Below are 25,503 nucleotides of genomic sequence, written 5' to 3'. Positions count from 1 at the left end.
CCCAGAGGGCGGAGGGGCGACGAACTGGCTCCGCGCCCTCCCCGCCTCCTCCGGGCGCCGGGTCCGTCGGTCCTCTGGAGATGCTGCTGCCGCCCGCCGTTGAAGTTGCGGAGCACGCCGCTGCCGGTCTTCCCGCTCCACCGCCGTAGCGCCCCGGCGTCCGAAGGCGCACCCGAGCCGGGCCATGCTGCCGGGAGCGGCGCTGCAGGCCGTGCTGCTGGCCGTGCTGCTGGCGGGGCTCCGGGGCGCGACGGGGCGCCTGCTAAGTGGTGAGTGCGCGCGCGCTGGGGCGGGGGCTGGTTCCCGGGCGCTGGGCTGCGGCACCCACTGCACCCCACCTAAGGCTGACCGTCCTCAGGGCCACGGTGCCTCTTCTCTGGCCCTCCGCGGAGTGGGTGGAGGGGTGGCGCCCCGCCCCACCAGTGGACTTAGCCCTGCGGCGCCCCCTACTTCTAGAGGGGCAATCGCCCGGCTGCTGAGCCTAGCGCCGGCTCCCTGCGTGTCCTGGACCGCGCGAAGTCCGTTCCCCGCCCAGGACTGCCAGAATACCGAGAGACGTAGGCTAGATGGGGCAGTGAGCAAACTGCCCCAGTAGGCGCCCCCTCGGTCCGCTCCACTGAGAGCGGCGCAGTATTCCCCGGGACCCCCACGCAGGGCTTGTCCTGCCCACCAAGGAGGTCTCTTGTCCCGGGAGACGGTGCATACAGTAGGGATTCTGGATCAGCTGTGCCGTGGGAACCCCAGCCCGTTACTCCTGGTCTCTTCTTGGGGGGAGAGGATGGCAGGATCCAGCGCCTGGAATAAGAGCGCTTAGAGATCGGGAAAGAAGCCTAGTTAGCGCGGGGCAAGCCCCGCCTGACTCAGGGGAATGACTCTCTCTGCTTCCTTCCTCCTGTCGCGTCACTGCAGCCTCGGACTTGGACCTCAGAGGAGGTACAGTGCTCTGGCTCCTTGCCTCTTCCATTTGTTCTGCATGTCGAGGCGGGGCGGGGTGGGGGGCGGCGGAGGGGATGTCCGTTCCCCTTTCTCAGGTTTCCTTCGCAGGCAACAGATTGGCCAAGAGGGATGGAGGAGAATGAAAACCTCCGCTCCGTTATCGGTGCTTCCGAAGCTGATTGAAGGAATCTAAAGTTGGTTTCAGGATGGGGTGGGGTGCAGGGTGGCAAAATGGGAGGGTAACCGAATTCAGCTGTTTGGGTGACGGCTGCACGGGCTCTGTCCTCGGTGGCCGCCCTTCCCCTTCCTGCAAATGAGAGGAGAGAAACACTTCCTGAAGGCAGGGGGACCAGATGCACCCTGGGCCTTCTTCCAGCAATGGCTCCCTCTGGCACTCACTGGCTGACTTGGGATGTGTGGCCAGCCTGGGCCATACAGGAAACTCGTTTAAGGTGTTATGTTTTCCCTTGATAATCCAACGATGGAAGTGGGGACTGCCAGTAAATTCAACTCCACCTTGGGGGTGCCTGGGGCTCATTTGTTTTTCCTCTGCTGCCTCATTTGGAGCCACCTTTAAGGACTCATAAAGCTGAGCTGACCCAGCCTTCTCCCCAGGGAGCATCCCAGCCACAGCCTCTCTGGCCAGTGGTCCCTAGTCTCTCTGGAACACCTCCTTAGCGAGAATGTCCCACTTTTGAGGCCTCCTGGCTTGCTGATGGAGCAGTCCTGTTAGAGTTTCTCTATTCAGCAAAAGGAGAAAAGTGACAGAGAAAGGGAGAAGATGCAAAACTTTTACCACTTGTTTATTGAAAATTTCTGTACAAAAGCGATGAAAGAAGAAACTGAAAATAAGAATTCACAGGAGCTTTCCAGATTATCTGTATGTGCTCTGTTCCCAGTTAAGCACTGAAAATGCAGTTAACTGCCTGTGGCCTTTTGCTCTGTATTCTGGACAATTTGGGGAATAACTAATGCTATCTGGCTCTGTGCACAGTTGCAAAACAAATTAGGAAAATGAGAACATTCCATGAGAGCTGGGAAGAGGTTCCCAAACCAAAATCCTTTATTCCTTGCTCTGTGGCAGTAATTCACACCCACAGCCCACAAACTGGCTCTGCATTGCAAGGGATTCCCCTTGTTGAAATCTGGTTTTCACTGTACATCTGGATCCAGAAACATGCTGTGTGTTCCTGTGGGTTAGGAAGCGGCAAGTGTTTCTGTATTCCCGGCACCTAGCACAGTGCCAGGCATGAGCATACATGCGATACATACTGACTTAACGAAGGAGCAATGAGGCTAATGTTTTGGGTGCAGCACGGCTTTAGGCACCCAGACACAAGCCAGGGTGGTGTGTACTGGTGAACGATTTTTTATCCGTCCTCAGTAGAATCCCACCCATTTGTCCTTGATAGCCTTCAGCCCTTCAGGTGTCAGTCAGGTGAGACATATTACATGGACTCCCAGTGCAACCTGAGCCTGTGGTGGCGTGGGGAGCAGAGTTCAGTGGTTATGGCTGTGACTTTGTAATTAGATCTGGGTTCTGACTCAAGTCATGCTACTGATATAGCTTATGTGGCCTTAGCCAGACTAATTTCTCTGAGCCTCAGTTTTCTCATCTGTAAAATGGGGCATAAACAATATCTACAACAGTGGATTACTATGAGTGTTCAATGAGATAAGGTATGTATGTAAATGCAAAAGCCCTTAGCATAGCACATGACATATAGTAAGACTTCACTGAACCTTAGCTGTTGACTTTAGGCAAGACCAGTAGCAGAAAACCCCATGGATCTGATGCTTTTATCTTCTGCTTATACCATAGACTGGGTGAATATTCAGTCCTGTTATTGATACATACGCAGAGTGTTCCAGGGTAGAGGAGCCCACGCCTGACTTCAGAATGCCTCGCTTACCTGAAGGAACCCCCAAGCAGAGATAACTCACTTTAAGCCACACTTAGTCTCCTGTGACTCCCTAATGGCATGCAAGTGTTATTTGTTTGCCTTTAAGCGAAACCATAAATCTTCATCTACCTCTCTTTTAAAGATTAATTTTAAATGTCTGCTTTTCAATAATCTGTAATGGAACAAACAAAACATGGAGTCTAAATCACTGTGTCTCCACACTGGAAGGGGTATTAATTTGCTCTGAGAGCTTAATGACACTAAAACAAACCACTGATGAGTAATCAGAATTCCTGCAGCTTCATTCAGATGCCTCCAAGCATCCCTGCTCTGGTATATGTTGGGGGCACTAAAATAGGTAGGCTTCTTTTTTTCTCTAGGTCAGCCAGTCTGCCGGGGAGGAACACAGAAGCCTTGTTATGAGGTCATCTACTTCCATGATGCTTCTCAAAGACTGAACTTTGAGGAAGCCAGAGCAGCCTGCAGGAGAGATGGGGGCCAGCTAGTCAGCATCGAGTCTGAAGATGAACAGAGACTGATAGAAAAGTTCATTGAAAACCTCCTGGCTTCTGATGGTGATTTCTGGATTGGGCTGAGGAGGCGTGAAGAGAAACAAAGCAATGGCACAGCCTGCCAGGACCTTTATGCCTGGATCGATGGCAGCACAGCAACATTTAGGTAAGTGTGTGGAACTCACAGCAGCTAACTCACTTGATGTAGCTCCAAAAAGAGGCAGGCTGGATCCACGGTGCCAGTCAGTGTGGAAGAGAAGTGCCAGCCAGGCAGAGCCCTGAGGGGATAGCAGTACTGGCAAAGCCACTGACCAGAGCAGTGGGGCGAAGGTGGTAAATCAGCCTTATCCTAGGCCCAGAGGGCTCTGTCCAGGAGGGTGGCCCAGAAGCACAGCTTCAGTGGCACACAATGCTTGAAGTCAGTCATTCTGGCTACCTGGCCTTTTGGACTAGAACCCCAGGGAGAGAATTTTTTTAAATTTTTATTGGAGTATAGTTAATTTACTAGGTTGTGTCAGTTTCAGGTGTACAGCAAAGTGAATCAGTTATACATGCACATATATCCACTCTTTTTTCGATTCTTTTCCCATATAGGCCATTACAGAGTATTGAGTAGAGTTCCCTGTGCTATACAGTAGGTCTTTATCAGTTATTTATTTTATATATACTAGTGTGTATATGTCAATCCCAATCTCCCAGTTTATCCCTCCCCCCGCCCCCTTACACCCTGGTAACCGTACGTTTGTTTTCTACATCTGTGACTCTATTTCTGTTTTGTAAATAAGTTCATTTGTACCCTTCTTTTAGATTCCACATATAAGTGATATCATATGATATTTGTCTTTCTCTGTCTGACTTACTTCACTCAGTATGACAATCTCTAGGTCCATCCATGTTGCTTCAAATGGCATTGTTTTGTTCTTTTTTATGGCTGAGTAATATTCCATTGTATACACGTACCACATCTTTTATCTCTTCCTCTGTTGATGGACATTTAGGTTGCTGCCATGTCTTGGCTATTGTAAATAGTACTGCAGTGAACATTGGGGTGCATGTATCTTTTTGAATTATGGTTTTCTCTGGGTGTATGCCCAGGAGTGGGATTGCTGACCCAGTGAGAGATTGAAGGCCTGTGGGGCTGAAGGGCTCCAGACTGCAGGAAATTATGATGACGGGCAAGAAATTAGAGCCAAGATCTAATTCTCTGGATTGACCAAGAGGGGACTTAAGGAAGCCTGCAGTTTGTAGGGCCCTTCTAAACCCACAGCACTGGACTCACTTCACACACCTGCCCCCCCAGCACCATGGCATTGCCATCGTCCCTCCCTAAGAAAAGCAGTGACATGGAAGAACGTCAAAAAATATCAAAATTAAAAGGCAGGCATAAGACTGGAAAAATGTTGTAAGAAATTTAACAGTTATGATCTTTTTACAATAAAGAGTTTATATAAGTCAAAAAGCACTAAAAGTTTATAAAAGTTTATAAAAAGTCAGTAAACCCCAAGAGATAAAGGGGCAAAAGACCTGAGCAAACAGTTCACAAAATAGAAAATCTAACTAGTAAACAGTCATATGGGGAAAACATTTAAACTCATTTTCAATCAAAAGAATGAAGATTAGAATATATCTTTATTACCTATTCCATTCAAGACAGCATGAAGTTCACCCATTATGCTGTTCAGATCCACATCTTCATCTAAGTTCCGGGAGTCGTTCCTCCAAGATTCTCGTGGGCCTCTCTCCTGGGAGAAACTTTAGAAAGGAAGCTTAGGAGGAACTACACTCCCCACCACTGCAGCTGGTCCCAGCGCCACGACTGATATTTATTGACCCCCCTCCTCCTCTGTGCAGTCTAGATTCCCCTCACTCTCTGTTCGGGGAGCCTCAATGGCTCTCGTACCTTGTGGCAGGACCCAGACCCTCATCCCTGAAGAGTGTAAGGCCGAGTCAACTTGCATTGCTTACGCTGGAGTGATTTCACTTTTCTATTTACCATCAAAATTGGGCACATGAGTACCAACAGGTACCCAAGTAGATAACCTGGCTGTCAAACATATCTCTCCCTGCCTGTAACAGCCGAGATACCTTTGCCTCGTGATTAGGGTCCTGCAAAGAGAATGACTCCTCTTCTTGCCTGCTGGTTCCTGGACACAAGAATCCCCAGATGTCCAAGTGGCAGCCATTGTTCATAGTTCAGTAACACTCTTGCTGTATCTTCTGGTGGAAGGATTCCCCCAGGAGATACCAGGACCTCTAAACCCACAGAGCTCAGCAGTGCAGAGACAAGAAACACAAATTCCCCAAGTAAGTACTACCAGTGAAGGTAAGCAGGGCTACTCCTCCTTTCATAAGCTATAGCTTTACAAAATGTATTTCTTAAAGAATAAGACCTGAAAGTCAAAATTACTTCTTTATCCATGGGCGGCAGAATGGATGTTGTGGTACCAGGCATGAAAACGACACTAATCTCCTTGTACCTCTCCATCAGAGCTCTTGGGTGACCAGGTGCATTGTCAAGGAGCAGTAATATTTGGAAAGGAATCTTTTCTTCTGACAGTAAGTCTCAACAGTGGGCTTAAAATGTTCAGTAAATCATATTGTAAACAGTTGTGCAGCCATCCAGGCTTTGTTGTTCCATTTATAGAGCAAAGGCAGAGTAGATTTAGCATAATTCTTAAGGGTCCTAGGATTTTTGGAATGATCAGTGAGAAATGGCTTCAACTTAAAGTCACCAGTTGCATTAGTTTCTAACACAAGAGTCATCCCGCTCTTTGAAGCTTTGAGGCCAAGCATTGACTTCTCCTCTCTAGCTATGAAAGTCCTAGATGGTATCTTCCATTATAAAGCTGTTTTGTCTACACTGAAAATCTGCTGTTTAGTTTAGCCACCTTCATGAATTATCTTAGCTAGGTCTTCTGGTTAACCTGCTTCAGCTTCTACATCAGCATTTACTGCTTCACCTTGCATTTTTCTGTTATAGAGAGGCCTTTTTTCCTTAACCTCATGAACCAACCTGTTAGCTTCAAACTTTTCTTCTACATCCCTTGGCTCCCCGACCCCAGAATACTCCTGGATGACACAGGATGATACAAAGGTCAATGATTCAAAATGTGCACTGCATCTTGGAGGATGATGCCTCATCCTCACAAAGTATTGCCTCTAAGCTGGTGCTTCAGCTGTCTTTTCAACAAGTTCATCCATCACTCTGTCAAACTGGCAGCTTCAGGATGGGTGAATATGTGATGTGACTAGTAAATCCCCTGCCTACTCCCACACCTCCTTTGCTATAAACTAGGTTTTTTGGTCTGATGAGATCTTATTTGGAATTCTGTGCTGGTAGATCAAAGACTGTGTAAGCATTTGGATAGTGGCGCTAACACCTTGAGGCTAGGAAGGCAAACCCATACCCAGATTGTATGTCTATTGCTATCAACATGAATCATTGCCCCTTTCAGGAAGGAAGGAGTCCAATGTAGTCAACTTACTACCAAATTCTAGGCTGGTCTCTGTTCCCAGCAGACTGGATGTTGGGCAGTAGCTAGATCAGCCTTGGTGAGTGGGAATGGCTACTGTTGAGCCCATGCATGGCCTCCATCCCTGCCACCATGGCTACCCTAGTATGTATCTATTATACCAGAGATGGGGCAGCTGATAACAGTCTGGCTGACATCAACTGGCTAAGTCATCTTGTCTCCCTGGTTGTTTAGTGCCTTTTCCATGCTAGAGGCTTTTTGGTGGGCTTTAACATACGATAGATTTTCATACTTTACACCTACTCCCATATGTCTATTCACATCACTCTATCCAAGAGCTCCTTGTCCCCAGTTTTCCACTCTTTATCCTTTTAGACTCCTAATCTACTGGCTAAGCTCTTTGCCTTTACCCCTGAGTTTTTATATAGTCTAATCTCTAAAAACTTCTCTTTCTATACTAAGTGGTTAACTAGGTATATTAACTAAGCTCTGGCCATTGGGAGGATGTTTCCTTACCACTTGATCTTTCAGAATCACCTCTGAGTGGGACTGTAGTACAGCTGCTGCCCATTTGAGTGGTACCCCCATGCTTGGCTGACCTATCCATGAACCAAGCTTAGGCTGCCTTTATCAGCTAGTCGTAAGGGATTCCTTTATGCAGCTATAGGTGTAAGCTGAGGGACAGGCTCTGGTACAACAGTGGTAGCTGTCATGGCAGTCTGCTCTACCTGTTCATACAGTGCCATCTGGTCCTAAATATACCTCTTCCATCTTGTAATGAGTTGATTCCAGACCTGCCTTATCTTTTGACTAGGTATGTCTGACAGTGTCTCTCTTACACTGAGCAAGTTGGATTGCATGTTCTCTTGGTGCTCCTTGCCTAGTATAAAGCCAGGAGTGGCTTTTCAAAAGGTGATTTTTTTCTCATGTATAGATGATATGGCCTTGCTGTAGAATCTTAAGGGTTTGCATTGTGATTCTCTCATTGGAGCTTGTACAGATTCTATATGGCATTATTTTTCTCACCACTGATACCTCTCATAATAGGGTCTGATGGATCATATGGCCCAAGTGGGAAGTCTGCTTCCATCACAGCCTAGAACTGCTTCAGAGTCCTTTTCTGCTCTGGTCCCCACTCAGAGTCACCTGTCTTTCATGTCAACTGGTATATAGGCCAGAGCAGTATTCCCAGGTGTGAAATATGTCACCTCTAGAACCCAAAGAGACCTACCCCATGCTATGCTTCCTTCTTAAAATTATTGCAAGATGCTTCAAATTATTGTGAGATGAAATAATTTGACCTTTAATTTGAAAGGGGTGTTCTGACATTCTCTAGATCACTAGACACCTACACAGTTTCATGAAGTAGCAGGCCCCTGAATCTTCATAGCATTTACCTCCAACCCTTGGAGCACTTGAGTCTTATTAAGGCCCCCAGTCCTTGCTCATCTGGTTCAGTTAGCGTGATGTCAGCAATATGGTGGACCAGTGTGATTTTTTGCAAGATATCCAGGCAGTCTCTTTTCACATCATATTATGACAGAGGGTAGGAAAATTAGTATAGTCCTGAGGAAAGACCATAAGTGTATACTGATGTCCATTCCAAGTGAATGCAGACTGTTTTCTGATTCTCTTCCTGATACAGGTGAAAAAGAATGTACTCACCAAATCTACGTATTAGGTACCCAAGGACGTGTTAAGCAGCTCTAGCAAAGATACCACAAATGGCATCGTAGGTGCAACTGAGACTTCTAATTGGTTGAATTTGTGCTACTCCAGTGTCATCCTTCAGGATCTGCCTGGTTTTTGCAGGAGCCAGACTAGTGAATTATATAGAGATATGGCAGGGAATACCATCCTTGCATTCTCTGGGTCTTTAGGAGGGACACTGCTTTCTGTCATCTTCGCCTGGATAAGATATTGTTTTCTATTTACTATCTTGGAGAGAATAGGGAAGAATGCAGTTTCAGAGGCTTCCACTTGACCTTCTCCACTATTATAGCTCTTACCCCATAAGTTTTCAATTCATATATTTTAGGACTGGGGAATGACCACTGGACGGATCCACTGTGAGCTGGTCCTGATCTCAGAGAGACAGCAGTGAGTGGTCCTGAAGAGAGATCTTAGTTGTCTGCCCAGGAATTGAACCTGGGCAGCCTGGATGAAAACCAGGAATCCTAGCTGCTAGTCCACCAGGGGCTAGAGGCTAGAAGCAAAGTTCCCCTAGCTCTCACCCCCACTGGAAAATGCATTTCTCAAGGAGGCAAAAACTATAAAAGCAGGTACAAAGTTTATTATTAGAGACACAGCATAACATGTGGGAGAGCACACAGAGAAGCAGTTCGTTTATTTAAGACAGAAACAAGGCAGAAATACACACCTAGAGAGAAAGGGTTCGGGCATCCTCTCTAATGAGGAGGAGTGCGGTGAAGAGGTGATTTAAATCACTAATACAGGATAGTCCTTCTGGGTCTTTGTTTACCTTTGGCCGATTCTCTTCTTCTTTCACACCTGACCAGTCCTAGGACCCTCCCTAATATGCATGCGCAACTTTTTGCTAAGATGGATTCCACCACAGAGGCCTGTGGGGATATGTCCACACTTATTATGGGGTGGCGCCCCCTCCCTTTTTGACCCTCAAGGAGCCTTTTTGTGCATGTGCAGACGAAGAAGTTTTCCTTGACCTCAGGAGTGGTCATCTTATCTCTTTATTCCTGCAGAGCTCAGCTTCTGCCACTAGCTTTGTCTTTGGAGTGTCTGGGTGAGAACAAAGCTTCAATTTTATTCCGCTTGACAGACACCAGCTGTCCGGCCCAGGGGCCCATCTATCTCCTACTTCAGTCCTGGGCCAGAACTCCATTTAATACTTGGCCTCAATATGCTCCCACTCAAAAGGGTAGTTTTAATGACACTTCAAGTCTTTGGGTGTCAGTGTTAACTTGCACTCTGTGTCCAGCAGTCTTTGTAATATTGGGGTATTCCTCTTTCCCCAGTGTATGGTTACTTGAGTAAATGGCCATAGGTCCCTTTGGGAGAATAGAGGAAATTACCATGTGCACCTACTGTGGTGTTGCAGGGTCCTTCCTCCTTCTAGCAGTGAGTTCCAAGCCTGAAACCTGGCTCAAGTCCAGTAACTAGATGCCAGCCATAATATTCCAACCATTCCATCATCTGTGAAATAAAATAACATAAAGCCATAGGGCCAGTGGGGAGGAGAACAGACAAGCAGGAGGTCTACCAACAGGGTTGGAAAATTGCCTGGAGGTGACTAATGAGGTGCAGAGCCCGGCCCCAGTCAGGATCTCCAGCTCTCCAGACAGTGTCCAAGCAGCCTCGCAAGCTCAGCTATCATCCAGGCAAATTCAACCCAGTGGATTCAGCAGTGGATTTTCCTTTCAGTGAACTGCAGCACAAGACTCAAGCAGAGCCATATGAGGGTGCTACACAGAGAGCTGTCTCTTAGCTGTCTCCTAAGGAGGCGCTCTGACAAGAGCTAGGCAGAGCAGCAGGGCTCATCTAAATAGCCTGAGCATCAGGGCAGATCTGGGCCCCGGAAGGAAACTGCTTAGGTGAGTACCCAGGCGAACTACAAAGCCCAGCCCTGAGTCAGCACATGGGGTGGGTGCTCGCAGCATTTAAACTATCTATGGAATCTAAGGCTTTAATCTGGCACCCACATATCCAACCGGGTGGCAGGATCATTTAACTTCAAGTACCATTGGGGCTGCTAGTGCACCCCATCCAGGAGCTAGGGAGACAAAGACAAGAAATCAGGCGGCAGAGGCTGACGCTCATCAGCCTGATGAAGTAGAAACAACTTGAAACCTGAAGAAGACTACTTGGGCCTCCCGCATTTGCCCCCACCCCATCTCTTGCTTTGAAGCCTCTACATGTTGGAAAGTCTTGCTCAGATGCTTGAATTTTCTGTCCACTCCTCAGAGCTAGGAAGGCAGCTATGGCTGTTGAAAAACATGGGGAGATGGAAGCAGGGCAAGCTCTGGATGAGATAAGCCATGCCTCTCTCAATGCATCTGATTTCTAAAAAAAAGAGAAACAAAACCCAGTTAGCCAAAAGCAAAAAGGAAATAAGATCATCCAGACTTGCCCTGCTGGCTGCTTTTTCTCATAATTCCTTTGCAGACATTATATGGTAATATATTCCTCCCTGCAAAGGCAAATGTCAGATGATTGATTGTGATGTCCGTATTAGAAAGCGTGGTTCTACTTACTGGAAGCACTTCAGTTCCTCCCTGTCTCTTAAGTTCCTGGCTCAGTGGAACTGGATAGGAAAACAAAGGCTTTGAAGTCCTGTGGTATCCTTCTCCAGTTGCCTCCACTGTTGACCCCTTCCCTACAGGAACTGGTATGTGGACGAGCCTTCGTGCGGCAGCGAGGTCTGCGTGGTCATGTACCATCAGCCATCAGCACCCGCCGGAATCGGGGGCCCCTACATGTTCCAGTGGAACGACGACCGATGCACCATGAAGAACAATTTCATCTGCAAATATTCCGCTGGTAATGAATCCTCTCCCAAGTTATATGGCTGAATTCTCAACCTCCTCTCTCATTTCATAAGCAACTGCTGGTGCCAAGAATTTGTCATGGTCTCTGCAAAAGCTTGTTGCAAATGCCAGCAGTGTTAAACGTTTGGGAGTTCTTGTGAAGGGAGGTGTAGTGACACTTCCTCACTGAGGAGTAATTCTAGCACAGGAGAGGAGTATTAGATGCTAAGAGAAAGGAGGAAGAAATGAAAGGGTCTAATTTATGTATGATAAGGCAAGAATTATGAGAACTTCAAGAAACAAAAAGCCCTCCAAGTGGACAATTAAAATTCTTATTCTTTCCGGATATGAGGTTGTATGCTGTAGAAGCTTGGAATACAGTAAGTCCCTGCATACGAACCTTCAAGTTGTGAACTTTCAAAGATGCGAACCTACGTTTGCATGTCCAGTGCCGTAAGTTAGTTCACGTGTCTGGCGTACATTGTCACATGTGCGCATCCTCTACAAGTGGTTGTGCTTTTGTGTACTTTACTGTACAGTACTGTACAGAGTATAGTAGTACAGTATCTTTCTTTCAAGCCCAAGATGTCCTGAAGCAAGTGTAAAAGCAGTGGCTATGTAGCTGGTACTGTACTGTCCTGTAAGATTTAAAATGTACTGTACTGTAAGATTTAAAATGTTTTCTTTATGTTTGTTTTTTATGTATTATTTGTCTGAAAAGTATTATAAGCCTATTACAGTGCAGTACTCTATAGCCGATTGTGTTAGTTGGGTACCTAGGCTAACGTCGTTGGACTTAACAAATGTGCTCTCCGAATGGAACTCGTTCGTATGTAGTGGACTTACTGTAAAGAAGAAATATGAAAGGAAGCTGGCCATTGTTCCTGCAAGTCTTCTACCAGCCACGTGACATTATTTTCTGGGGCTTTAAGGAAACAGAATAATGACCAGATGGAGGTAGATGGTAAAATACACCAATTTTACTGACACTGGGCAGATAGAAGTCAATTTAATGAGCAGGCTTAAACTCCTTAGGGCACCCTCTAAATACATGCCTTGCAAATTTAATTGGCGTTTGCTTCTAAATCTGTGAAGGATTTTGAATTGGCCACAAGCCTGTAGTCTCACTGTGCTGAGGTTTCCCAAACTCCTCCATTATGTTGGACTTGGATCTACACGTGAAGTGATTTTTGATCTGTTACGGAAGTTTCTCACCTCCCTGACCCCAGTTCTGCATCCTTTCCTGACAGAAGTAAAATGACTTGTTAGTTACATCTATTGAGGGACTAAACAATCCTGTCATTTTAAAATTGTCTGAATTTGACTGTGCTTTTGCTGCTAAAGTTGTTTTTCCTCCCTCTTCACCCCTTCGGATGAATTCTCTCCAAAGACCTGGCCTTCCCCACCATACAGAGTTGTCTCAGGCAGGGAGGTTACAAGGACTGACACTGGCTTAGCAGGGCACTTTTTTTTGTTTAATTTTTTTTATTAGTTTCTGCTTTATAACAAAGTGAAGCAGTTATACATATACATCTGTTCCCATATCCCTTCCCTCTTGCGTCTCCCTCCCTCTCACCCTCCCTATCCCACCCCTCCAGGCGGTCCCAAAGCACCAAGCTGATCTCCCTGTGCTATGCGGCTGCTTCCCACTAGCTAGCTATTTTACGTTTGGTAGTGTATATATGTCCATGCCACTCTCTCACTTTGTTCCAGCTTACCCTTCCCCCTCCCCATATCCTCAAGTCCATTCTCAAGTAGGTCTGTGTTTTATTCCTGTTTTACCCCTAGGTCCTTCATGACATTTTTTTCCCTTAAATTCCATATATATGTGTTAGCATACGGTATTTGTCTTTCTCTTTCTGACTTACTTCGGCACATATATACAATGGAATATTACTCGGCCATAAAAAGAAACGAAGTTGAGCTATTTGTAATGAGGTGGATGGATCTAGAGTTTTTCATACAGAGTGAAGAAAGTCAGAAAGGGCACATTTTTAGAGCAATTAAAGCAAAGGCACTTGTTACAAACTGGCTGCCCAACACTTCTGTTCCTCATATCCTATTATCTCCATGATTTAAAATGTTGTACTTTTTAAATATTTTCTGAAATGTGAGATTTTGACATTTGTTTTCATAGCCTTTTATTTTTGGACTTTGAACCTAGTTAGGTTTTTTTTTTCTTAATCATAATCTTTATTAATTTTGCTACTGCCTGATTTAGACTGAGTCCTGGCAGGAAAAAGATGGCACACTCAAAGGGTTTAATGAGAAGAGTATAATAAAATGATATTTGCCAAGGTGTGGGCACAGAGCATGAGATGGTGAAGTGCCCAGGAATTAGCTACAATGGGAAGTTGTTACTACCCCCAGGTTTCAAGGAGCAAAAGGGAGGGACTCCAGAGAAAGCTTGGAGTCATGGAAGAGGAGCCTCCCAACAGGAGCTGTAACCAGAGAACGCAGCTACTGTCAAACCACAGTGACGTGAGAAGGTGGCCTGGGGGATAACTACCAGGACCCCTCTCTTCTCCTACCCTCTAATCTCCTGCTTCTGCCTCCTACTGGTTAAGTCCAATCAAGAACCAAAGGACAGGACTTCCCTGGTGGTGCAGTGGTTAAGAAGAAACCCATGTCCCCTACAGTGCCAGTGCAGGGGACGTGGGTTTGAGAAGGTCTGGGAAGGTCTTCCCTGGTCCGGGAAGATCCCACATGCTGTGGAGCAACTAAGCCCACACGCCGCAACTACTGAGCCCGCATGCTGCAACTACTGAAGCCTGCATACCTAGAGCCCATACTCCGCAACAAGAGAAGCCACCGCAGTGAGAAGCCCATGCATCTCAATGAAGAATAGCCCCTGCTCTCCCACTCTCTGCAACTAGAGAAAGCCCGCGCGCAGCAGCGAAGACCCAACGCAGCCATAAAAAAGAGCCAAAGGACAAGGGAGCCACAAGACACAGTCCATAGAGTTCAGCCTCCCAGGTCACAGAGAAGGACCAAGAATAGATCCAGCAGAGAGAAGTGGGCACACGGAGAAAGACTAACACATTGCCTTTACGTGGCCCCCCTCCTCAGGATAAGTTCACACACCTCAGCACGCCATAAAAAATTGGCTTGATCAGACCCTCGCCTGTCTCCAGCCCCAGTTCTTACTACTCTTATTCCTCCCCCATCCCATTCCTCTCTGCCCTCTGTGAAGTTCCCCAAGAGCTCTTAACTGCTGTTTCCAGTGCTTGGAACACCCTTCCCTCTTTCCCAGTCAGCTCATTCTCAGCCTTCAGGTTCAGGGTAAACATTACCTTCTCTCATCACAACCAAGTGCAGTAGGTGATGCTTGATGATAATGATGATGATGACGATGGTGATTTTCTATAAGGGGCGTTATTAGGACAATCTGCAGAATTTGAATAAGATCTGTCGATTGGTTAATATTATATATATCAATGTTGATTTCTTGGTTTTGATAGCTGTACTATGCTTATTAAGTTAGAGTATTGCCCCCCCTCCCATCTTAAATACACACTGAAGTATTTAGGGAGTAAAGGGTAACTATGGCTGCAACTTAGTCTCAGGAAAAAAGTTATGGATGCGTCTGTATGTGAATATATATATGTGTATGTGTGTGTGTGTGTGTGTGTACAGATTTAGATATAGACTTGTAGATATAAATATATAGGATATATATAAAGAAAGAATAATTATATAAATGAAATGATAAAATGGTAACATTTTGGTGAAGGATACATGGGAATTCTTTGTACTAGTCTTGCAAATTTCCATAAATCTGAAATTATTTCCAAATAAGAAGTTTTAAAAAATCACTTCCTCTGGGAAGCATCCAGGGCCCCTCAAAACTAGGTTAAATGTTCCTCCTATGAGGATCATAACACCTCACACACACAGTACTTTAACTGCCTGTTTACAAGTTTGTCCCCTTCACTATATGGTTGGCATGAGGTCTGGAAATATACATGTTTGACCAGTTAATCCCTGACTTGATGGGCTAGGGGAAGGTCAACCAGTATGGTTGCAACAGGATGGCACAACATCCCCTTATACCAGAGGGCAAGGGACAGGTTGAAAGATAGCATCTAAAACTAGATTTGACAACATGACCACATAGAGTAGGTGGCATGCTAGCCAGATCTTATCACTTGATTCCTCCTGGGGTGTGCTAAAGGCATAGACGCATTCACTGGAAATCAGAGACAAATCATCTGAGGCCATGTGTCACAGACCATTGCAGCAATTGATGGAAGTACTGCGTTAATTTGCCATGTTCACTGCAGTTTTGCCCAGTGGATTGAACTATGGAGGGACAAGAAAATGACTACATCATGTAATGTCTTTGAGTATATGATGTATTGCAATATATCACAAAATTAGTGTGTTAATATTCTCCTGTACTTCTATATTTTATTGCCATCCTGTAAAATATAAGATCCTTAGAGGGCTGGGACTACTTTTCACTTGCTATTGTATCTCTAATACCTAGCACAGAGTTTGTCTCCTTGTGATTTTAATTTTTCATTTGAATTTTTTAAATTAAAATCCCAGTTCAGTTACTTATTAGCTGTGAGATCTGAGCAAGGTGTTTAATCTCCCTGTACCTGAGTCTCCTCGCGTGCAAATTCAGAACAGCATTTACCTCATAAGGCTATTATCAGGATAAATTGTGTTTGTTTTTAATAAAACATTTAGAGCATGATGCTGTTTCTATCATATAGCAGACATTTTAAATAAATAAATGGATTTGCATCATCTGTACACACACACACACACACACACACACACGATTAAAAGTTTCCTTTCTGACTAAAACTTCAGAATAGCTTTGACATCCTGGCCTTAGGACTGTGAATTCTAAAATTTTGACCTTATGGACCCTGACGCTATGATCCCAGAGCATCTGATCAGTGTAGAGTCACTGCCAGTATAAAAGGCTGACACACTTTCAGCCAAAAGTAAAAAAATTGATGTAGGTTGTCCGTGCAGCTATCCTGAGGCTCTTAGAAATATTTTAAATGACTTGTGTTCTAGATCACCAGGCTCTGCCTTGGGGCTGGCCATGGTCTACTTAGTCCCGGGCCACTTCCACTGCTTGGAGATCAGTGTTTGTTGCTCTAAAATATCCCCAATAGGAATTGATCAAATGTCTTGGATTGCTTTACAACAGTGCGGGCCTGGGTGTAGCCGGGGAGGAGTGGGGATTATTGTTGAAATCAGATTAGCCATATGTTCCTAAGAGTTAAAGCTGTGTGATGGTACCTAGGGGTTCATTATACTGATCTTTCCACTTTTACGTATATTTGGAAAATCTCATATTTAAAACTCTTAATTTTAAAACTAAAACGTTTACTTTTTAAAAAAGAAAAAAGTACCCAAGTAAAGCTGGGGAAAGGCTAGCCTTTGTGCAGAAGAGATTCTTTGGACTTACTAACCTGGTTTCTAGTGTCTGATAATACTAAATGAAATTTGTTGGACAACTGAATGAACAAATAAATGGATGCCATGCTCTGGCCAACTTCATTCGATGGCATGGAAATTTACTTATGACTCTCATTCTTGTTTCTTTCTGCTATAGAGAAACCAACAGCTCCTTCTACAAGGCCTGGAGGTAAGACTGTCAATTGAGATTTGAGTTAATTTGGGCTGTTTCACAGGTTTAGAAGCTTTTCATAGGTTTAGAACCACATGTTCTTTAAACCAGATTATTCAGCAGAAAGATCACTGGTGTTAACCCTGACCCTTTGGACAGGTATATGCCACACCGGACACGACCAGTAGTTCATTAATCTCACTAGCGTTGTCTTTCCCTCAAATATCTGAAAAGTAATAGTTTCAAATTCAGTTTGGGATGTTACTTGTCATTACTGACAATATGAAAGGAATAATCCAATCTAATGATCCAAGAAGCAAGTCAAACTGATAATTTATGGTCCTAGAAGTGAGTCATTGGCCCTTCCCCTTGGCACTTCAGTACTTTATGGGCCTTGATGTCAGCTGCCTGCTGGTTGTGTCCATACATGATTCTTGGCAGCAAGTCTCACCAGAAAGATAAAGACAAGTAAACCTCTAGGTCAGCAAATTCAATTCTTTACTTCCCTGGGTTAATAAATGGCACTGGTCACAATGCTGGTACTTTTTGGCATCCCACCCTGAAGCTGGTAGGACCTCAGAGAATATCTGGATTTTGATGCCTTTCTCCAGGTTCTCAAGTCCATGTGTCTCTCTCCAGGTGAAGGAACAGAGACAGCAATGCCCATACTTCCAGAAGACACAGAGAAAGAAGATGCCACAGAAACACTGAAAGAAAGCAAAGGTATGTACAGAACTCTCCCAGAGAAAAATAGATAATAGGAGTCTCTTGATCATGAATTCCCCATGATTATATACCCTACTTTGTTCTTTCCCACAGCAACTTAAAAATGGAACCAGACAGGGCACTTACGACTTTGTAAAAACTGCATTATAGGGCTTCCCTGGTGGCGCAGTGGTTGAGAGTCCGCCTGCCGATGCAGGGGACACGGGTTCGTGCCCCGGTCCGGGAGGATCCCACATGCCGTGGAGCGGCTGGGCCCGTGCGCCATGGCCGCTGAGCCTGCGCGTCCGGAGCCTGTGCTCCGCAACGGGAGAGGCCACAGCAGTGAGAGGCCCGCGTACAGCAAAAAAAAAAAAACAAAACCCTGCATTATATGTTAGATTTTGTCAGTGAAATACACAAATGGAGCTATCCTAAGACAATTGGGGCGATTAGACAAGACAGGAGGTAAAAAAAATCTGCATGAAGACAGATGAGGCTTGAGAACCTCCCAGAAGTTGTTTGGGGGGAGGGGAACTAGAGAATGGATGTAGAGAAATAAGAGCGGAAAGACCCAGGCCATGATTAATATTTCTTTATGAGACAAATAGAGGAAATGGACATAAAAGATAAAAGAAAATGGAGTGGGTTTCCCTGGTGGCGCAGTGGTTGAGAGTCCGCCTGCCGATGCAGGGGACACAAGTTCCTGCCCCGGTCCGGGAAGATCCCACATGCCGCAGAGCGGCTAGGCCCGTGAGCCATGGCTGCTGAGCCTGTGCGTCTGGAGCCTGTGCTCCGCAACGGGAGAGGCCACAGCAGTGAGAGGCCCGCGTACCGCAAAAAAAAAAAAAAGAAAAGAAAAAAAATGGAGTGATAAATTGGAGTGCTAATGGACTTTCAACCTCAACTCTCACCTTGAGTTTCAAGAGGCAGATCAGGGCTGGTTACTAGACTTATCATGGTGATCATTTCATAATGTATGCAAATGTCAAATCAATATAGAATACGTCTGAAACTAACATAATATTATATGTCAACTATATTTCAATTAAGACAAAAAAGAGAAAGATCTGAGTTTTTGTCACTGGGCAATTTTTTTTAAAATACTTAATTTTTCAGTTTAGTTATTTGCATAATAGGAGTAATAACATTTTTCTCACCTACCTGAGAGCATTTCTGTGTCCATAAAATGAAACAGGATAGTGCAGTACTGCAATTCAGTTGTGACACTAGCCACCCCATGTTAGCACAGACCCTACAGGTTAAGGGCTCAGTCCCCAGCAAGACTGCCCTCACTTCAGATATCAGCCACAAGTTCAGGGGTCCCCAGTCCACCCACACTTCTAATCAACTGGCTACAATTCCAGGGAGTGCCCCATCACGTTCAATAATTCACTAGAATAATTTACAGAACTCAGGAAAACACCATACCTATGACTGTGTTTTATTCTAAAGGATACAAATCAGGAGCAGCCAAGGTCTGGGAGGGTCTTGAATGGGGACTCTCTGTGTCCTCTCCCTGTGGGATCAGGATGCCTAATCACCTTCCTGGCAAATCAACGTGTTCACCAGCCGGAAGGTTCCACTGCGCTTTGGTGTGCAGAGATTTTCTTAAGGTCTCATTACGTAGCACAGTTGATTTGATCATTGGCCGTGCAATTGAACTCACCCCCTAGGCCCCACCAGCCCCCATCCTGAGACATCTCTGTCAGTATAAACTCTGATCTGGTCTGAAGGGCTCATGAATAAGGAAGTTACTCCTATTTCTGAGAAATTCCAAAGATTTAGAACCTCCCGCCCAGGTACCAGGGACAAAGCCCAGTCAGATTCTTTATTATACAACAGATGTAATGTGTGAAAATGCTTTTTTAAAAATCCAAAGTGCTGTGCAGCGGTGGGTGGCATTTTATTGCTCATTGTTACTACGGTGGTATTTAAAGTAGGTTTTGTTTTGAGGGTTTTTTTGGTGGTTGTCAGGTTTGTAGCCTCACAGAAAAACAAAGCTACAGCCTCTGGATGGTTGAGAATCTTAACCAGTAGAAGTAGGAAAGGAATCAGTCCCCAACCATGGATTCCTCCCAAAGCCCCTTGAGGGAAAATTCTCTGGTTCTAAGACTTAAGTCTTAGGAAGGGTAAGGATGGTAGATTTCTAAGTGCCCTCCATAGTCACTGCTCATGGGCCCAACTGGATCCAGTTAGCAGTCAGAAACGTCAGTAAGGCTCTACAGTCTGATTCATGTGTTACACATGACCTTCTCATACCTGGCAATAACACCGAGACTTCTGGCTTGTTTCCTCTTTCCTCCCTCTCCCCGATCCCACCTTGGAAACTACTGTTTCTGTCCTTAGAGTCAAAGACATCAGCACCCCCAAGCAGCCTCATCTTTGTTAACAAAGAGGAAGAACGAGAAAAGAGATCATCTCTTTCGTCTGAAAAAAATTTTTAATTAACAAAACTGCCCCTCATATATTTTTCAAGAAACCCAAAAATGTAAACTTCTTTTCTATTACTTCAGATAATAGGACAGGTAGAAAAGCCTCATTTATTGAAACTGGAAGACTTTGCTGTCTAGATAACTGTATCTATTTCCTTCCAGAATGCGCTCCATGGAATGCTCTGTGTTGATTATGCTTTTTTAAGCCTGTTTTGAAGCACACAGAAACACCACTAATGCTGATAATGTGTGCTTTTCTTTTCAGAAGCTGCCTTGAAACTTGCCTACATCCTAATCCCCAGCATCCCCCTTCTCCTCTTCCTTGTGGTCACCACAGGTGTATGTTGGGTTTGGATCTGTAGAAGGAGGCAAGTAAAACCTTCATCATGTAAACCTTTGTGTTTTCTGAACTCTTCAAGATTTGGACTTCATTCAAAGCCATGGCAGCCCCAAGAGAATCACTTCTACAGATTTGAGAGTAAATTTTCTGATGGGCTCAGGGCACTCAGAAGTACTAAGCATTGTGCCTAGCTGTGATTAAGAGAGTGATCTTACATTCTTTAATTTTTGTGTGTGTGGAAGATTTTAAATGACTTGAGGGGTGAGACTGTGTTATTCATCTGTGCATCCACACATCACTCAGCAAAGTGCTCCCATGCATGTATGCACTCATTCCAGGAATGCTTGTTGGGTGAGTGAAGGAATGAATAGTGAGCCCTTTGAAAACGACTGTTACAAAGCCTGGCAAACCACTGAAACTAAACCACTTAATTCAAAATGAAATAGCCAAATCCTTTTAATTGACTTTTAATTGAATTCACAAGTGTAGATTGCTACAAAATAGCTGCACTAAGTAGCCTAAAGCACCTCTGTTAGTGGATCATGTGCCACCATTTTTGAGGTAACCAGAGGTCTTCTCAGCTACCTTTTTATTCCCCATCATGATGGTCTACATAGAAGAAGGAAAGCAAAGGTACAGTTTAAGACTTGACTCCCTTTGATGGCCAATTTAAGATAAACTAGTAAGATTCCAATGAAGACCCTGCTTCATTTAATAATAACTTCCTTATAGGATTCTTAGAAGAATTAAAGCAGTTAATATATGCAGAATGAGTATATAGTAAGCACTCAAAAATGTTATCTCTTCCTATGATCGTTTTCATTAGTTAATTCCTTTTAACCTAAGAATAGAGTTCAGTTCAAAAACTTGCAAATATATTTTCTAACTGCTTACTCTGTGGTTGGGTCTTGATTTCCCTCCCTTATCTATCTATTTAGCACCTCACCACAATGTGGGATTGTGGCTTTGAAGCTGGAGTCTATCTCGGGGTTTTAACCATTTTTGTGCCACAGACCCCTGTAGCAGTCTGGTGAAGCCTATGGATCCCTTCCCAGAACAATATTTTTAAATGCATAAAATAAATTACACTGGATTACAAGGGAAGGAATAATGCTGCTATATAGTTTAGCAAAATATTTCCAAAAATTAATGTGAAACAGTAATACATGTGCGCCTTTATTAATGCTTCTTTATTTAGTGGTGAGTATAAATATCATAATACTGAAGTAGAGATAAGCATAAAATATTTTGACATCTTAAGTAATAACTGTGATGTGATATGAAAATATCTATGATTTCTGTTGGTGAGCAAGTCAAGATATTACTAGTGGGAATTCCCTGGCGGTCCAGTGGTTAGGACTCTGTGCTTTCACTGCCGAGGACCGGGTTCGATCCCTGGTGGGAGAACTAAGATCCCGCAAGCCGAATGGTGCAGCCAAAAAGAAAAAAAACAGAAACAAAAGCAAAAACAAAAAAAGCTATTACTACTCAGCTTAACTGCCCACATTCAAAACTGAAGGACAAGCTCAATTTCACTTAGAGATGGATTTTTTTAAATGTGGGATTTTCCCCCATGCAATTCTATCCATGGACCCTCTGGAGGCTCTGGGGATCCCAGAATCATCACCTCTGTTCTGTGCTCTGGCAGCGGTGAGTGATAGATACGTAACAACCCTTTCCTCTTTTATTCCCACCCCACTCGAAACCTTGACCTGTAGGTTGAGGCAGGTGAGAAGTGCAGCGTAGTGACTGCCCAGAATGACTCCCTCCTGCCTGCACAGGGGCACCGGGATGTTCTCAGTCCCCTTGCCCGCTGAGCCCTGGTTCTCTTTACTCCTAGGAAACGGGGACAGCCAGACCCCAGCACGAAGGAGCAGCGCCCCACCTGGCCCGCTCCTCAGCCGGGGAACAGCCCTGACCTGGAGGTTTACAATGTCATACGAAAGCAGAGCGAGGCTGATCTAGCCGAGACCCGGCCGGACCTGAAGAACATCTCATTCCGAGCACGCTTGGGAGAGGCCACTCCCGACACCATGTCCTGTGACTATGACAACGTGGCCATGAACCCATCCGAAAGCGGGTTCGTGACGCTGGTGAGCATGGAGAGTGGCTTCGTGACCAACGACGTTTATGAGTTCTCCCAAGACCGAGTGGGAAGGAGCAAGGAGGCCGAGTGGGTGGAAAATGAAATATATGGTTATTAGGATGCACGAACGATCCCGGAACTGACAAGAATGGGGAAGAAGAGAGAAGCAAAAGTCTATTTTCTATAAGGAAAATACTCAGAAGGTCTGTGAAAGTGCTCAGATCAGGTCCTGGGGGTGAGCATGAGAGCCCCTGTTGGATCTGCAGTTCGGGCTATATCCCTTATCCCAGTCCCTCACCTGGCTGGAACTTCTGAGAAAGCACCTTGTCCAGCGTCTGGCACATAATAGAAAATAAACAACTGACTGTTACAACTGACTTTCAAGGGACAGTGCTTTCACTGGGCGGGGAGGGGAGTTGCTGTGGAGCTTGGGAAACCAGCCTCTAGGTTCTGTTTCTCTTGCTCTGTACAGCAGCAAACATCATCACAAAGAGACAGAGAGTACAGAATCTTTTCAAAGCCCGCCTATGCCAGCCTCGAGCTGGGCTGTGCAACAGCAATTCTTATATCTATTTTTTTCAAAGAATCAAATCAAATAAAAAGCAGGAAACAGAATGTTAGTCAGTCTGTGTCGACAGCCCTTCTGCATGTGGCCTCTGGGGACCTTTTTTTCTTTTTCCTGACATCCAAACTTGGAAATATCTAACTTGGAAACACTTTAGAAACTGAAAATGAAGTTTGAATCTAGGCTTCTCGGCTTGTTTGTGTTCCCAGCCCTGTTACTGCACGTTGTTCTGTTTGTGTGTTTGTTTTACTGCAGCATCAACATAGCATTAGTAATAATGCTAATTATTTTACCTTTTTGTTTTCGGGATCTGACTATTTCAAAAACTTTTGGACTCAAATGCAGAGAAAAGTCACCTAACATGAGTCATTTACCAGACGAAGTTCTGAAGGTCATTATTTAAATCACCAACAACATCCCTCTATCAGCTTAATAATTTTACTATTTTAACCATTCCTCATATGTCTTGTTTTTGAATAGTTTGTAACTTTGCCTGACACATGGAGCCCCAATCTAGACAGAGTAAGCTTGTCTGGGTCGGAGCAGTATCAAATGTAGTGGATTCTAATCAATGCCAATTACCTGGCTTACTGAGGCAGGGAGCAGGGTGGATAACAAAAACATCATTTATGCCTGCTTCAGGGAAGTGTGTTCTGCGGCGTTAACAATATTTCAAGCAAAAAGAGTGACCATATAGTCTGAAGGACTGATTCATGGTCCAAAACACTGAAGTTCCCATTTTGCATCAGACTTCCTGGCTCTGTGATCTGTGCCTTTATCCGCCCCTGTTCCCCTATGCTCTGGCCCCTACTAGGCTGCAAGCTCCATGAAGGAAGGGATCCAATCTGCCCTGCCAGCCGTGTACCTCCTGCACCCAAGACAGTACCTTGCATAGAGAAAACCATCAATACTCATTGGATGGATGAACAGTTCCTCTTTCAGAGTGATGTAAAATCACCTGCGTATTTCAGCTTAAAAGTTTGGAGGAACCAATTTTCACACTCCACCTGGATGGGGGGAGGATATTGAGTTATTTTAGTTTGAAAAGCACTTCTACTGCCTGGGAAGAAGGAAGCATTAGTAACAAGTAAACAGAAGCTAGTTAACAACTTAATTATGTCACTAAAACTTAAAATGAGGAACCATTCTTAAGGCCATTCTTCATCTTCCTTTTGTCATTAGTGTCTTGTCTCCGCTGGGACCCACAGATCTCTTATTCTGTGTTTGCACACAGCCAGTCTTACCCTGTATTTACATTATTCAATTTCTTTTTTCCTCCTCAGATTTCTTAGCTTGAATTTAGCCAACTCCATTTCTATCTCTGATAATTACACTTCACCAGTTTAACAAGCAGTTGTTAAATGTGAAGCATTATGTTCAAACTGAACATTGAGCTTACCCGTCCTGGTATCATTTGAAAATTTAGTTAACTTCATTCATCATTTAAAACCATAGTTTCCAGCTTTTGTTTTTTCACTGTGACACACAATAGATGAAATGAATGTATCAGATAATTCCTGGGATCTATCCATTTAAAAATAATTTCTCAAATACCTACTATGTGCCTGCCACACACCGTGCCAGATGTGACACACAGCCGGATGTCAGGCTAAGGTTTAGACAAGTGGGATTGTAGGTTATGTACATTTCCCAATATGGTAGTTATAAAACTCTTTTTTTTTCTCCTGTGATACATTCATTCATTCATTCAAAAAGTTTTCACATACGTACTTTGTGTCAGGAAATACGCTAAGGTCTAGGCATATAATGATAAATAAGACAGACACAGGCTCCATCCATGGAGCTTACATTCTAGTAGGGAATGAAGCCACATCAGAACACAAGTGAGTGAAAGAGAATTTGCTGTGATCAGTTTTTGTTTTATTTTAAATTGTGTGCAGCTATTTCTAGTCTCCCTCCCCTTTCCCTTCCCATCTTTCCTGTTCTTTAACCCTTCAGTCCTGAAGCCATTAGGTAAGTCAGAGGAAGGTAGCGTCCATGTCCGGGGACATAGGGGGACTTGGTGGCTTAGATCAGAGTGTCATGGCGGAGCAGGATGAGGAAGATGTCCCTGCAGAGCAGAAGTCTGGTTCGGGTGTGGCCCAGGTGAGTGAGGAGGCCATCCACACAGGCCAAGGGGCAGCAGCTACGATGGGAGATGGGCTGCGCAGGGGCGCTGATGAAACAAGTAAGCACACTAAGGGTAAGAAGCGCCAGGCTTCTCGCCATCAGAGAAGGGAGTTGCAGATATGAAAAACGAGAAAACTGGAGTGGGCTCTGCGGTATTAGATTGAAATTAGAAATATCGGTGTGATCTCATCGTTTTCAATATACCATGTATATATATACATATATCCTCTAGCTGGCACTCAGATCTTGGCTTCTAAATAACATTCTCCAGTAAAATAAACCAGGATTCCTTTTTTTTTTTTTATTGAATACTCCAGTTCCTTCA

The 25,503-nt window shown here is 44.6% G+C and overlaps 1 protein-coding gene across 1 annotated transcript; it reads left to right on the top strand.

Moving 5' to 3' along the window:
• On the top strand, positions 1-23,098 carry LAYN (layilin). Its single transcript, XM_081239946.1, has 7 exons — positions 1-269; positions 3,221-3,518; positions 11,183-11,340; positions 16,906-16,938; positions 17,560-17,643; positions 20,323-20,425; positions 22,238-23,098. Exons 1-7 carry the CDS (start codon positions 185-187, stop codon positions 22,599-22,601), a joined length of 1,125 nt encoding a protein of 374 aa, XP_081096072.1. The 5' UTR covers positions 1-184; the 3' UTR covers positions 22,602-23,098.
• The last annotated feature ends 2,405 nt before the right edge of the window (positions 23,099-25,503 follow it).

This window comes from Mesoplodon bidens, assembly GCF_964165515.1.
Source record: "Mesoplodon bidens genome assembly, chromosome: 7".
Classification (NCBI taxonomy): Eukaryota; Metazoa; Chordata; class Mammalia; order Artiodactyla; family Ziphiidae; genus Mesoplodon; species Mesoplodon bidens.
The sequence above is the reverse complement of the archived record's forward strand: the minus strand, read 5'-3'. Positions and strand labels throughout refer to the sequence as shown.